Source organism: Saccopteryx leptura, chromosome 3 (genome assembly GCF_036850995.1).
Source record: "Saccopteryx leptura isolate mSacLep1 chromosome 3, mSacLep1_pri_phased_curated, whole genome shotgun sequence".
Taxonomy (NCBI): Eukaryota; Metazoa; Chordata; class Mammalia; order Chiroptera; family Emballonuridae; genus Saccopteryx; species Saccopteryx leptura.
In genome coordinates, this window is record NC_089505.1 from 14,243,289 (window position 1) to 14,257,155 (window position 13,867).

General features: G+C 41.5%; 1 protein-coding gene across 2 annotated transcripts in view; it reads left to right on the top strand.

The window, feature by feature from the left end:
- The window catches only part of SYNE1 (spectrin repeat containing nuclear envelope protein 1), a 446,717-nt gene that overhangs the window by 198,043 nt on the left and 234,807 nt on the right, over positions 1-13,867 (top strand). For both annotated transcript variants that reach the window (XM_066372972.1, XM_066372973.1), the window contains 9 exons: positions 491-641; positions 969-1,127; positions 2,732-2,914; positions 5,405-5,506; positions 7,066-7,269; positions 8,313-8,520; positions 9,358-9,470; positions 10,828-11,033; positions 11,979-12,134. In XM_066372972.1, coding sequence (XP_066229069.1) covers positions 491-641; positions 969-1,127; positions 2,732-2,914; positions 5,405-5,506; positions 7,066-7,269; positions 8,313-8,520; positions 9,358-9,470; positions 10,828-11,033; positions 11,979-12,134 — 1,482 coding nt within the window. The remainder of the gene's footprint in view (positions 1-490; positions 642-968; positions 1,128-2,731; positions 2,915-5,404; positions 5,507-7,065; positions 7,270-8,312; positions 8,521-9,357; positions 9,471-10,827; positions 11,034-11,978; positions 12,135-13,867) is intronic.

A 13,867-nucleotide genomic window follows, 5' to 3' on the forward strand; every position in this document is an offset into this window, starting at 1 on the left:
AAAACTGTCTTCTCACTTTGACAGTTTACAGGAAATTCATAGTCAATGAAAATTTGTCATTGAAATGAGACAGGCAACCTCATATGTATTTTAATTATTGATCAGTATTTCTTGCTTATTTGTTTTGTTTCACTTCTCCTCAACACACATCATGATGAATAACTAAACCATAGGGAAAATAAAAAAACAATAATTTGTTGATATCTGCATAAGTTTGAGTTATCCAAAACATGTATTGCATCTTTGCATGTCGTTGAGATCAGAGATTTTGTTTTAATGGCTGTGTGAATTCTTCATTCATAAGAGTGTTTTGGACATATAGTTAAGTAAGATTGACCAGCACTCTTTTAACATCAGTAGGCATAGACATGGTTTTGTTCATTCCAGCATCCATCCATTAATATGTATGTTTATATCAGGTCCAATCATAGGAAACTCTTCTCATACTTGTACATGACAATAAATGATTTCTTTTCTTTCATCATTACAGCCAAGGTCAATGCTGTGGGCTTATTGACCTAATGAGAGAATATCAGAACTTGAAGTCAGCTGTATCTAAAGTTCTAGAAAATGCCAGCAATGTGATTGTAACCAGAACTACTATAAAAGATGAAGAGGATCTTAAGTGGGCTTTATCCAAGGTAATAATTAAAAATGTATTTATTTTAGTAGAACTCTTTAGTATACTTGTTCTTTTTTTTACTCATAATGCATTCTTTATACAAATCTTGTCAGTACTCTTAGATGTAGATAATTCATGCCAGTAAGTTCAACATCTCTTTTAAGAGTTCTGGTATTCTAGCATTCTAGAAATTCAAGAAAATTATAATATATATTTATAAATATATAGTTTATTAATACCCCTGGATTCTGCTTTAGGTCATCCATGAATTAAATTTCTTAGAAGCAAATGGTTTTGAACTCTTATCATTGATGACTTTTAATTAAGGAGACATTTATGTCCACAGCATGAAACTGCCAGGAACGAAATGTGTACCAAACAGAAAGAATTGGATAACTTTAACAGTAAAGGAAAACAGTTGTTATCTGAGCTGAAAAAACTTCACAGTAGTGACTTCATCGTGGTGAAAACAGACATGGAGAGCACCGTGGACAGATGGCTGGATGTAAGCTCATAGCCTGGGATTCTGTGAATAGTTTAAATATTCCCATTTATTAATTTTATTTTGGGCAAAAGACTATTTAGAAATATGAGTAATATTTTTAACTTTTAATGTTAAATGCAGATATGATGTTCTGAAGAAAAATAGTGTTCACATAAAGTTTAGAATAGTAAAAAAATTATTTGCTTTATTTTGTGAAAACTTACTGATAGGTTGTGAAAACTTATTTGATAGCTTTTATCATAGCAAATGTATAACTCTGTCTTCTCAAAACTCTTAGATTTTGAATAAAAATAAAATAATTTATAAACATTCTATAGACAATTAAACCATAATGTGTAATAACTGAAAGTAAAAACTATTTTGCATTGAAACACATTGGACTTATAGTTCATGTCCTTGGGTTTCAGCTCTTGCTCTGTCATTTAATGACTATGTGACCATAGAACAAGTCACTCGATCTCTCTAAATCTCTATACTCAAGGTATTTTACATTGTTTTTTAGCTCAAAAAATCCAGTGGTTCTGTTGACTCTTATTATCAATATCTAGGCTCAGAAGTTAAACCTATAGTGGGTTCCCTTTATCAGCTAAATTAATTAGTTAAACATTGATGTTTGCATACTATAATCAAATAAAATGGGGGACTTCAGAAAACTTTGTATTCCTCCACTTTTAAAAGGACATTCTTATTATGGGAAAAATATTAAGCAATAATACTGTAATCATGCAAGTTGGTTGATCTCCTATATATTTACTTATTCTGTAGGTATGTTCAAGCTTAATTATGCCCATTTTTATATATCAGCATTACAAATAAAAGAGCTTATTGTGTTACTTTAAAAAATAAATACAGGCCCTGGCCGGTTGGCTCAGCGGTAGAGTGTCGGCCTAGCGTGCGGAGGACCCGGGTTCGATTCCCAGCCAGGGCACACAGGAGAAGCGCCCATTTGCTTCTCCACCCCTCCGCCGCGCCTTCCTCTCTGTCTCTCTCTTCCCCTCCCGCAGCCAAGGCTCCATTGGAGTAAAGATGGCCCGGGCGCTGGGGATGGCTCTGTGGCCTCTGCCTCAGGCGCTAGAGTGGCTTTGGTCGCAACATGGCGATGCCCAGGATGGGCAGAGCATCGCCCCCTGGTGGGCAGAGTGTCGCCCTATGGTGGGTGTGCCGGGTGGATCCCAGTCGGGCGCATGCGGGAGTCTGTCTGACTGTCTCTCCCTGTTTCCAGCTTCAGAAAAATGCAAAAAAAAATAAATAAATAAATAAATAAATAAATACAGTACTGCCCTGTATGGACCCCTATTTTAGAGAATTCAACTTCAGAGTAAATTATATTGTGATAGACTTGTGGTTAGTTTTCCAATTTACAAATAAAAGACAAATGACTCAGAAATTCAGTAAACTCTTTCAATGACAGAAACAATTTATGAACTAGAGATTACTTGAGTTTGATGCACTATTTAGCTTACAATAATTTTTGTAAAACTCTGCTTCCTGGTCAGAGCTCTGATTAAGGAAGCATTGACATTGTTAGTACATTGCTGGGGCAAAGAACATTTTTTTTCAAAGTCTGAAACTATTAATGACATCATTTCCATGTTCTGTTTCAGGTGTCAGAGAGAATTGAGGAAAACATGGAGAGGCTGAGGGTCAGCCTGTCCCTTTGGGCTGAGGTTCTTTCAAGCAAGGACGAGATCGAAGGATGGTCAAACAATTCCATTCCACAGCTGGCTGAAACCATCAGCAACCTGAATAACAGCCTCAGAACAGAAGAATTCCTGAAAGAATTCGAGGTAAATTAACTGCGCCTTCATGTGTGAGCTTGTAGTGTATCATTGACCAGAATATATATATAAAAAAATGGTGTTCTTTTAAAAAAAGTTTATTCTTCTCTTTGAGGCACGTGAGTATAATAAAACTTAACTATCTTTTGCTATTTACTTGAAAGTAAACTTATTTTTTTCCATTTGGAAAACCAAATTAAAAGTATTTGTTATTCATTAATATTTGGTATCTATTTTTTTTCTTCATTCAAAGAAAATGCTTACTGAATAGATACCCTCCGCTGAATGCTTACAGTAGGTTCTGGGTTCTTCCACCCCCTTTTTGGAAATGGAAGAAAACGAAGATTGACATGTCACAGGCTTCCACAGAAAGTGGCCTCTTGAAGTTCTAGCCACCAATTTATTTTAACGTCTTCTTATTCCCATTTTTCACATTCATTTATTTATTCACTCAGTAAAGTCTTCATGAGCACCTACAATATGTCAGACACTGCTTTAGACTGGAAATATAATAGAGAAATAGACAAAGTCCTGCTCTCATGGCATTTACATTACAGCATGTGTTATTTGAAAATGTCTAAGTAGTAATTGGGTTGTGATGAAAAATGAAGCGAGGTACAGAGAACTAGAGTGACAGGAGGGAACCTGTTCACAGAGCATGTAAGTGACTGTATTGTTGGCGAGGACAGAAACTGTGGGCCATTGTATGTTTGGGTGCCTAGCACTGCCTGGCATGCGTGTGGAGCGTGACAGATAGGGGAATAAAGGACCGTAGTCTGAAAAAAATACAGTTAAATCGTCGGTTTTACTACCTCAGTTAGTCATCTGTGTTTGACCCAAAGAACATTCTTGAGATTATTCCTATTTCTAAGGACAAACAAAAGCAGAGGAGATGTTCTATGAGTACAGTCAGGGCGGGGATACCACAGTCCCTTTAATTATCTTTGATGTGAACTTGCCATCGCAGCTCAAACAGTGGCGCATGCTGGTATAGGGCTTATACCTGCTCGCGAAAGTTAATTATTATATTATCAGAAATTTTGCGGCCTGACCTGTGGTGGCGCAGTGGATAAAGCGTCAACCTGGAAATGCTGAGGTCGCCGGTTCGAAACCCTGGGCTTGCCTGGTCAGGCACATATGGGAGTTGATGCTTCCAGCTCCCCCCCCCCCCCGTCTCTCTCTCTCTCCTCTCTAAAATGAATAAATAAAATAAAATAAAAAAGAAAAAAAAAAGAAATTTTGTGAGCCAGTGTTAAACACAATCATTATTAAAAATTGAATTATAAATAAATGACAATTAAATTAATTATATTTAAAAATGAAGGCAGTGAACACTCAGACCTTATTCTCAGGTCGCTGTCATCTAGGCTGGCGCGCTGATATTTATCAGATCTGCACGGTGAGAATGCTGTGGAGGGGTGAGCTGTGGAGCTCTTCCAACTCCACCTGCGGTGACATCATGTTGTGACAATGGTGGCAAATGCTACAAATCAGGGCCTTTTTTTCTGTAGGGCAAGTCATTAAACCCACATACTGTATGCTCCCGCCACTGGCCTCTGGCATCCAGGGAGCCAAGGGACATCAGCCCCACGCTCAATATGTCCAGGGTTAGTCACTCACAGAGATGGCTCTTATGTGGCTGGCTGGCTGTGTGGCACACCAGCTAATAAAATCAGGGAGCTGGCTTCAGCCCAGTGCCCGAGAATGTCACTGTTGCTATAGAGCTGGACATGTGCAAGTGTGACACCTTGATCATCCAGCCTGCTTCTGGAAAAGGCCAGGGGGCCTGACAGTTCATTATGTCTAACTGGGGAAGTACATTGCTTTCCGGATGGAAGACATCAGGATGTTTGTTAGTGTCCACAAGCACCAAAGTAAGATAATTTAAGTTGAGAGGGATTCTTTAGTAACTATTCCTTTGTGGGCCCAGATAACTAAAGAAGTTAATAAGTGCCTGATTTGTTCAGTAACAATTCTTTGTTTATTTATTCTTTCCTTTTGGTGTGTTAGTGTTGGTGCAAAAAAAATGCAAAATACTAGATGTCAATATTCTTGCATATTACATATAGTTGGCAAAAATTAGGCACTTCTGATGTGTACTTGCTTTGAAATGCTTTCTCAAGAGTTTAATGTTGCCATAGTAACCAGTGATATCGATGCTGATGAGTAAATAATAGTTAGCTGTTAAAAATCCCCACTGACTCAAGGCTTTTGGTTAGTGTTTAATTTTTTCCAGGAGCATTTTTTCCTAATAAAAGAGGGTGGGGAGGAAAGAAAGTTCCACATACTCCCTCAACTCCCAAGTGAAAGTGGACGATGACATGTCTCCACATTCATCAATAATAACAATGATCAGAAAGTGAAAAGGAGAATAGTTTTTACCCTGGCTTAAAGTTGGGGCATTTTGACAATTAACTCTTGGGGTTATTAAAAGCTAAATACAACATGTAATTGTTAAGATTAGTTATGCATTTTCCCTTTTGTCTTTTATCTTGGCAGTCTGAAGTGAAAAACAAAGCATTGAAATTGGAAGAACTTCATTCTAAAGTTAATGATCTAAAAGAATTAACTAAAAATCCGGAAACGCCACCAGCCCTTCAGGTAAGCACTCAATCAGGTTTGTAATAACTACTCTCTACTGGACTCTCTATCTAAAAATATAAAAAAAATATATATAGGCCCTGGCTGGTTGGCTCAGTGGTAGAGCATCAGCCTGGCGTGCGGGAGTCCCGGGTTTGATTCCCGGCCAGGGCACACAGGAGAAGCGCCCATCTGCTTCTCCACCCCTCCCCCTCTCCTTCCTCTGTCTCTTTCTTCCTCCCCCGCAGTGAGGCTCCATTAGAGCAAGGATGGCCCGGGCACTGGGGATGGCTCCTTGGCCTCTGCCCCAGGCGCTACAGTGGCTCTGGTCGCGACAGAGCGACGCCCCAGAGGGACAGAGCATCGCCCCCGGTGGGCGTGCCAGGTGGATCCCGGTCGTGCGCATGCGGGAGTCTGACTGTCTCTCCCCGTTTCCAGCTTCAGAAAAATACAAAAAGAAAAAATATATATATATATATAATTATATATATATTTAAATTCTTTATATATTTATATATTAAAGTGCACATGTTTTGAGTGGCCTGCATCCCAAATTCGTCTGGGGTGAAGGCCAGAGTGTGACCTTTGGCTCAGAGGTGAATTGTGTAAGAGAAGAGGAAAAAGGAGGCCATCCCCTGTATGGGACATCTCAGGTTATCTAAGAAAGGCCTCAGGGCAAGAAGTTCCAGAGATGCCCACAGGCGGCAGACGAGAAGGTGACTAGCTAGAGAAGGTGCATTGCCTGTGTCTAGGGCCCTTCATGGGAGGTCACAGAAGTGAATGAGTCTCAGAAAAATCCACTGAGTAAATTAGCCTGTGAGGGGAGAGAATGTGAAATGTCCCCAGGCCTAGAAAGCCCAGGAGCCAGTTCCCTCCCCCACCTGCTACCTGCAGGGGTCAGGGCTGTGCAGGGGGCGGGGGGGGGGGGCAGAAAAAAGCTTTAACTTTAAGTTAACTTTGAGTTCAAAGATTTATTAAAGGGTCCTGGTTGTTTTCATTGTGGGGTTGAAACTATTAGCAGGTTCTCAGGATCATAGGTTCTTTTATTACCTGTGGGGCCAGAGAAGTCACGCCCCCCCCCCGAAAGAAATCATCCAGGGGGACGAGGAGGAGAAAGCTAGCACCCCGGAATATTTCAAAGTGGGAGACGAAAGGAAAGTGCTCTTACGGTAGTTGTTTGATCCACAAGTGGTTACGCAGGAGCAACTATGGGTGAGTGTCCCCCAGGAGAACGAGGCCAGGGTTTCAGTCACCTGCTGGGTAACCCTGCCTAAGTAAGTGTAGTTCTGTTTTTGAAATGTGGTCGTGTGTATTCCCTGGCATCTCGGTCAGACTGACACATTCATGTCCCATGTTAATTGTAATCCTTACTTTTTCCATTTCCTCGTCACTTAGAACGTTTGGCAGCTGTACCCACTGATTTTCCTTCTTAGGAAAACGGGATGAACATCCATGGTGAGGCTAATGTGGTTTTCTTTGTTTTGTTTCATTTTCTACAGTTAAGCTCCCCACCCACGTAACTCCTAGTGAATGAGGGTCTGGTTTCCACGGATTCTAATGAAATCTTACTTTGTGTTTAGTTTATAGAAGCAGACCTACGGCAGAAGCTGGAGCATGCCAGAGAAATGACTGAGGAAGCAAAAGGGACCCTGAAAGACTTCCGGGCTCAGAGTGCACAAGTGGAGAAATTTATTAACGACGTAACGACGTGGCTGATGAAACTAGACGAATCCTTGGTGAACTGTGCCCAAACGGAGACCTGTGAAGGGCTGAAAAAAGTAAAGGTAGGCAACTAACTCCCATCAAGTGTTTACACTGCAGTGGGAATGTTAGTTCTGCTCTGTGCTGGTGACTATAATCAAAATATAACCTCTGTTAATATTACCCATATTAACACAAGACACAGCAAAGTAGGTAATGGGTACAGAACTGAATGCAAAGTGAATAATCTAAAAACAGAAAGCATGCATAACTGTAGGGCCTGCTCATAGGCTATGCTTATTATTATTATTATTTATTATCTATAGAAGTGTTTTAATGTCTATGAATTTTCAAACGTGAATGCCAGTTTTTCCTCATTTATTTTTTTATTGGTTAGTATGACTGGTTTTTATCTAGAGAAGATTATTTTTTTAATTGTGAAAACATACCACTTTTATGTCATTTTTATAAAAGAAGACATTCCTGATCAACTCTATGAAGTTTGTGAGTTGAGCTGACTTTTCAACAAAAAATGATCTGTTCTCTTTTAGCATATTCTCTTACTGTACTAAGGCCATAGATTTGTAAAATTACTCATGTTTTTGGTGTGTCCTATGTCCCCCATGTCCCACTGAGAAATGTGAACTTAGGAGGGTGATTCCATTAATAGTTTCTAATCAACTGACTAAACCCAAGCTTAATGCTGGAATCCATAAGGATCAACTCAATGTGTTTAAAATTCTAGATTATAACCCATGTCCTAGCTACCTCTCAACAGCTATTTGCAGTTGTTCCCAAAGACAGCTGGGCAAAATTTTCAAACAGTCAATACAGATATATCATAAATACTAAAAACAAACAAACAAAACCAGTCCCAGCCCCATGGTGGGCGTGCCGGGTGGATCCCAGTCAGGCGCATGCGGGAGTCTGTCTGACTGTCTCTCTCTGTTTCCAGCTTCAGAAAAAAAAATGAAAAAAAAACAAAAAACCAGTCCCAGAAAAATGCATATATTACTGAGTAGATTTGGATAGCATCCACTTCCAAAAATAAGTACCATCGTGGAGTAGATGGAATATTTCTTTTTAACGTGACAAACATCCTTCACAGCAAACTTTGATTCTATAGGAAATACAAAAAGAACTTCAAAGCCAGCAAAGCAACATCAGCTCCACCCAAGAAAGCCTCAATAGCTTGTGCCGCAAGTACCATTCGGCTGAGTTGGAGAGCGTGGGCAGAGCAATGACCCAGCTGACAAAGAAACACGAAGCTGTCAGCCAGTTGTGCTCCAGGACGAAGGCCAGCCTTCAGGAGTCTCTGGAAAAACACTTCAATGGTGAGCCCTGACAGGCCTTTGCATGACCAGTTTGTTTATAAGAAAGAATCCAAACCAAATGGTGCGTAGAAACTGCCAGCAAACGTTTGCAAAACTTTTCAGAAGAATAGCATGTTAAATCCATTTGTGCACTGAGACTTGGGCTATTGAAGTGTTATGCTTGGGCAGTCTCCACAAGCGAAATTCTTCCTCTTTCCCCCTGAGAGTAGGAGTCCATCGTTTTGATAATTAGCAATTGCGTCTGGATTTTCGTTATATAGCTCATCTGCGTGGAAAATTGCTTCCACTGCTGTGATGAAGTGACGGTAGATTTGAATTGGAGGATAGATCTTGGACCAGCAGCAGCCATGTCATTCAGAAAAGTGCCAGTCCTGTGTGCCTGAGCTGGTTTCCCACACAGCTGTGCCTGTGCTCCGGTGTGGATACACAATGACTCTCAAGTCAGCTGGGTGGAAAGAGAAGGTTTCTCCTTTTGCCACAAAAATGGCTTTAACACCCTGAAAGTAGAAGTATATATTTCCCCTCCTTGCACTTTTCCATATTCAGGAAATTAATGATCTTTCTTTCACAAAAGAAAGAAAGATACAGGGACATCAGACATTTAAGGAATATAAATTTCTTGGCAGCCTTTTCTCTGAGATGAATTCTCTACTGTACTATGAACAGGCATGGCTGCGGGTTACGCTGTGCCATATTCCATAGTACTGTCATTTTCTTTCCGGAATAGTTTGTAAAGCACGTTGCCATGGGCTGACGGCCAGAGTTAATTCATGGTAGCGATCCTGGAAGCTCATGCGATGTTTTGGATGCGCTTCTCATTTTTGTTACTCTCTAAAGAGTCCATGCAGGAATTCCAAGAGTGGTTTTCTGGAATAAAAGCAGCAGCGAAAGCATCATCAGAGAGAACCGGTGACAGCAAAGTGCTGGAGGCAAAACTGCGGGAGCTGCAGGTGTGTACACGGCGTCGCTTCTTCCTCTCCCCGGACGGCGCTCGCGCACCTGCGGGTCAGACCCACGCCGTCTGTCTCCTTCCCCAGAGCTCTGCCTTGCATTCAGACTTTCCTCTTCCCTTATCAGAATTAGGGTTCTGGAGTCATGAGCAGGTAGACAATATAAAAAGTAAGTTGCAAAGGTAAGCTGTAGCTACAGAACTTCTAGATCCCTCTTCCCACCCTTTCAGCCTATTGACCGTTCTTTGGAAATCATTCAAAATAAACCTCGCTTTGATTTCTATGACGGTAAGAGCATAAATAGTTACACCTATGTTACACTACTGTTGTGGAGGAGTTTTAAGAAGCTATTCCTGACATCACGTGTGCTTTCTAGCGGCCTATGGTTTAAAATGGTGGCTTAGATATATATATTCAAATTAAAGCAACAGGTATTGTGGGTTTTACTGACTATGAAAAAATGTATGAATTCAGGCAAGAGAAAAAACTGTTGTGAAGTAGAGTTTAAACAACGATTGACAGGAGACGAGGTTCATATTGAGCTTTGGCTAAGTTTTTTAGTGGGCTGATCTGAGCAATGCATTATTTTAAGTGTTGTAAAAATAGTTTTTAAAAAGTTAATGGGAATATTAGGATTTTGTGGCCTGATGGATGACAACAATGACGTAGATAGCTCACTAGCTGTCCACGTAGGAAGATCGATATAATACAGGAGCCAGTTTTCCAGGGGGCGGGGTGAATTCTGATATGGAATTATCCCCTCGAAGGCCTCAGACATGGTGAAAGTCCACAGAGAAAAGTCTGAGTAACAATTGCTGATGAGTCCGCTGGAACTCTGAGGAGAGGCAGGACTAGCGCGACAGTTCTGGGGTCCTTTGCCTCAACTGAAGCCATGCTCGTGCCTATGGTCTTCCACGGAAGAGGAGCACACCAAGAAAAGAAGGGAGCCGCAGTCAGGATACTGTGTGCAGGGTGGGTCAGAGGAGGCGGAGGGGTGGAGTCAGCTAACCACTCAGAAGACATCACCATACCCATGTGAGGAGGTGCAGCCTGGCCTAGGTGGGGACAGTGCGAACGGGGAGAGACTGAGAGCAAGACCTTTATAAGAGCATCCTCCTTTCCAGGTTGACATTGTTCCCAGTGTGTCCTCAGTGGGTCCAATGACCTCGATTATAAGCCTTGATTATATCCCACTGTATACAGCATGCGCACGCCAGCGTAGTTAAAACCTCTTTCCTTTGCCCGTTTCTCTTCTCTCGCCCTGCTATCTCAGCTCAGAATTGCCATTAATGCTCCCTTGCACCAGGGTCTCCGAATCATAGCAAATATTTCATATTACTTTCATTTCCTGGCACAGAACATTTTGGACTCAGTTGGTGATGGGCAGAGCAAGCTTGATACCGTGACTCAAGAAGGACAAACTCTGTATGCACATTTGTCTAAACAAGTTGTCAGCTGCATTCAGGAACAGATCACAAAGGCTAATGAAGAGTTTCAGGCGTTTCTGAAACAATGCCTCAAAGACAAGCAGGCTCTTCAAGACTGTGCTTTAGAACTCGAGAGGTGGGTTGTTTTGAGACAGACAGGTTTCATCACACACAGCATGTGTTTTCAATGACTTAGAAGGGGGGCAAAGCCATTGTGAATAAGCAAACCTTTGAAATTGTGAATTTAAATTTTAAAGCTTTTGACCTTAATTACAGATTCATAGTAAGGCAATAACTGATGGCTCAAACTATGGTGGCATCATTAGGCTTTATTTTCAATAAAGGAATTATATTCACCAGTAACTGTAGATGACATGAATACATTTGGACATCCCAGTTTTATATTATTTAAGTCTTTTTCTTGTGACTATTTCTGTTAGGTTGGAGTAATGGCAGAAAACACCTATTGAGTTTATGTGTCAAGATTCTAATCAGGAAGTTGTGTCAACATGGGTGAATGTAAAGTCAGAAAAGGGTGGGGGACCTGAGTACTAGGGGGGGAAAAGGTGTCAGTATAATCAAAATTGCTTTCTGGTGGTAGTCATTTGCCTCTGACCCAGGTTTCTCAGAAAACGTACACTGTTACCAAACGCAGAGCCTTTGAGCTCTTATGTGCTATTCAAACCCTATAAGACACAAAAACCCGGAGACTTGTCCTTTTCTCACAGGGCTTCCGTAGCCTCACTTATCCACTGGCCTCAAATCACAATCTTTTTAGTAATGCACAAGAAGTTAAGTGCATGTTGCATGGGAATGTAATCTTGCTGGTAATTGCCACTTAGGAATACCAGGTAATCAATGCAGCAAGATAGAGTGATTCATTTTTGCAAGAGCAATTTTTATGATTTGTCATATTGTTACTGAAATAAGTGATAATTTGAATGGGCTTATTGTTGAGTTTTCTTCTACTTGGGAATTCATGGGATCTTAATGGTCATAGACATTGTGATCTCAGCTGTTAGAATTTATTTATTATAAGGAGAACGTGAGAATTTCTCTATGATATCTTTATTTTCTTTAGCTTTGAGGACCAGTACAGAAAACTGAACTTATGGATCCGCGAAATGGATGAAAGGTTAAACTCAGAAAACTCAGGAGAGAGTAAACAGCACATTCCTGAGAAGAAAAATGAAGTCCACAGACTTGAAATGTTTCTGGGAGAACTGCTGGCTGCCAGGTATGGCGTCAAAACGGAATAGGTCCCGTCCCAACTCACGCCTGCGTGTGTGTCTGGATGGTTGGTTATTTGGTTTGGTTGTTAGTGGATTGGGTTGTTAGTTGGTGATTGTGTTTGTTTCCACCCATGAGTGTCTGGCATACAAATGACTGGGCAGTGTTTCCGGTGGCAGTGTGGTCTCCGGTGAAAGCATAGAAGTGGAGGCAAGGAGCTGGTATGTAACTTGGTTCCACCTCCCTTCACTTAACAAATTGGACAGGCCACTCATGTCCTTTATTTCTTGATAACTAACCTTGAAGCTCTGTGATGATAATGATAATACTATTAAATGCTTTCTTCTCAGAAATTATTATAAGGGGACTAAAAGCTACTCTTCATTTACAGAAACATAATGCGGTAGATCCCAATTTTCCTATATTTTTTTATACACTTCAGCCTCTGGTCCCTTTCCAATTCAGCCCCTCCTCACAACACCCTTTGTGAAACAAGAGGTGTGCTCATTAACTCCGCCTGTTTGGAGGCTCCTCTTCTCCACTACAGTATTTGTCTCTCCATCGCTTCCCAGCGGAGCCAGTGATTCTGGCTTCTTTCCCAGACCAAGTGCTCCGGCCTGACTTTCAGGATGTTGCTTTCTAAATCCAGGCTTCACTCCGGGCATTTTCAATGACTTCGCTGGAACTCTTCCTTTGGAAGATGGGACACTTCCCATCAGGGGAGTGCAGATTGACCCAAATTCCTTAACTATCCCCTGCAGGGGTCCCCAAACTATTTACACAGGGGGCCAGTTCACTGTCCCTCAGACCGTTGTAGGGCCGCCACATACAGTGCTCCTCTCACTGACCACCAATGAAAGAGGTGCCCCTTCCGGAAGTGCGGAGGGGGGCCGGATAAATGGCCTCAGGGGGCCGCATGCGGCCCGTGGGCCGTAGTTTGGGGACGCCTGCCTTAAAGAGTAAATGCACTCGCCCGTGAAGCAGTAGAAGCTAGCACCCAGCCTGCTGAACTAGACAGATCAGCGATAGTGACCGATTGAATAAACAGCAATAGTGACCGATTGAATAAAACCTGGCTAATTCAGATTATACCCATCTCCTCTCCCCACTGAGCCCTCTGTTTGGTCAGACTCGCCGAGTGTTCCTAGTCTAGAAAAACAAACATGAAAACAACTGCACAAACAGAACTCATATTGACAGCTATCATTGGTGTGCTGGTGTGGTGACTATTATAAAGTTTCCCTGGGATGTTTCGGTCCCATGTCTGAGAGCCCTTACCATGGGGTAAACATTTTGTTGATTCTATATATCTCAAACCCCTACAGTGAGTGCCTTGAGGTCTTCGGGTCTTTATCATTCATATAATCCCAAGTTTAGTACAATGTCAGAAAAATAGAAAATATTTGCTGAATGAACAGAATAATAGCATCGTTTTAATTATATAACTTTTTGAAAGTTACACTGTACTTCCTTTTGCTTTTAAAATGTTGACTCTTATCTAGATACACTATTACATGACCAGACCTACTTCTCTCTTCCTTCCAAAATGTTCAAGTAACTTTACACGTTCTTCCTGAGCTGTTGCTCTCTGACATTCCGTGACCAGACGCTGAGTCCCTAAGTGTGTTTGCTGCCAGGTTCCTGCTGACTGGCCCCTTCCTGGACAGTCCAGCGCTGGTCACCCAGGGTCTCCACTGGGCCACTGGACTTCTCTTCTTGCTTCCTCTTTCCAGTCTTCTG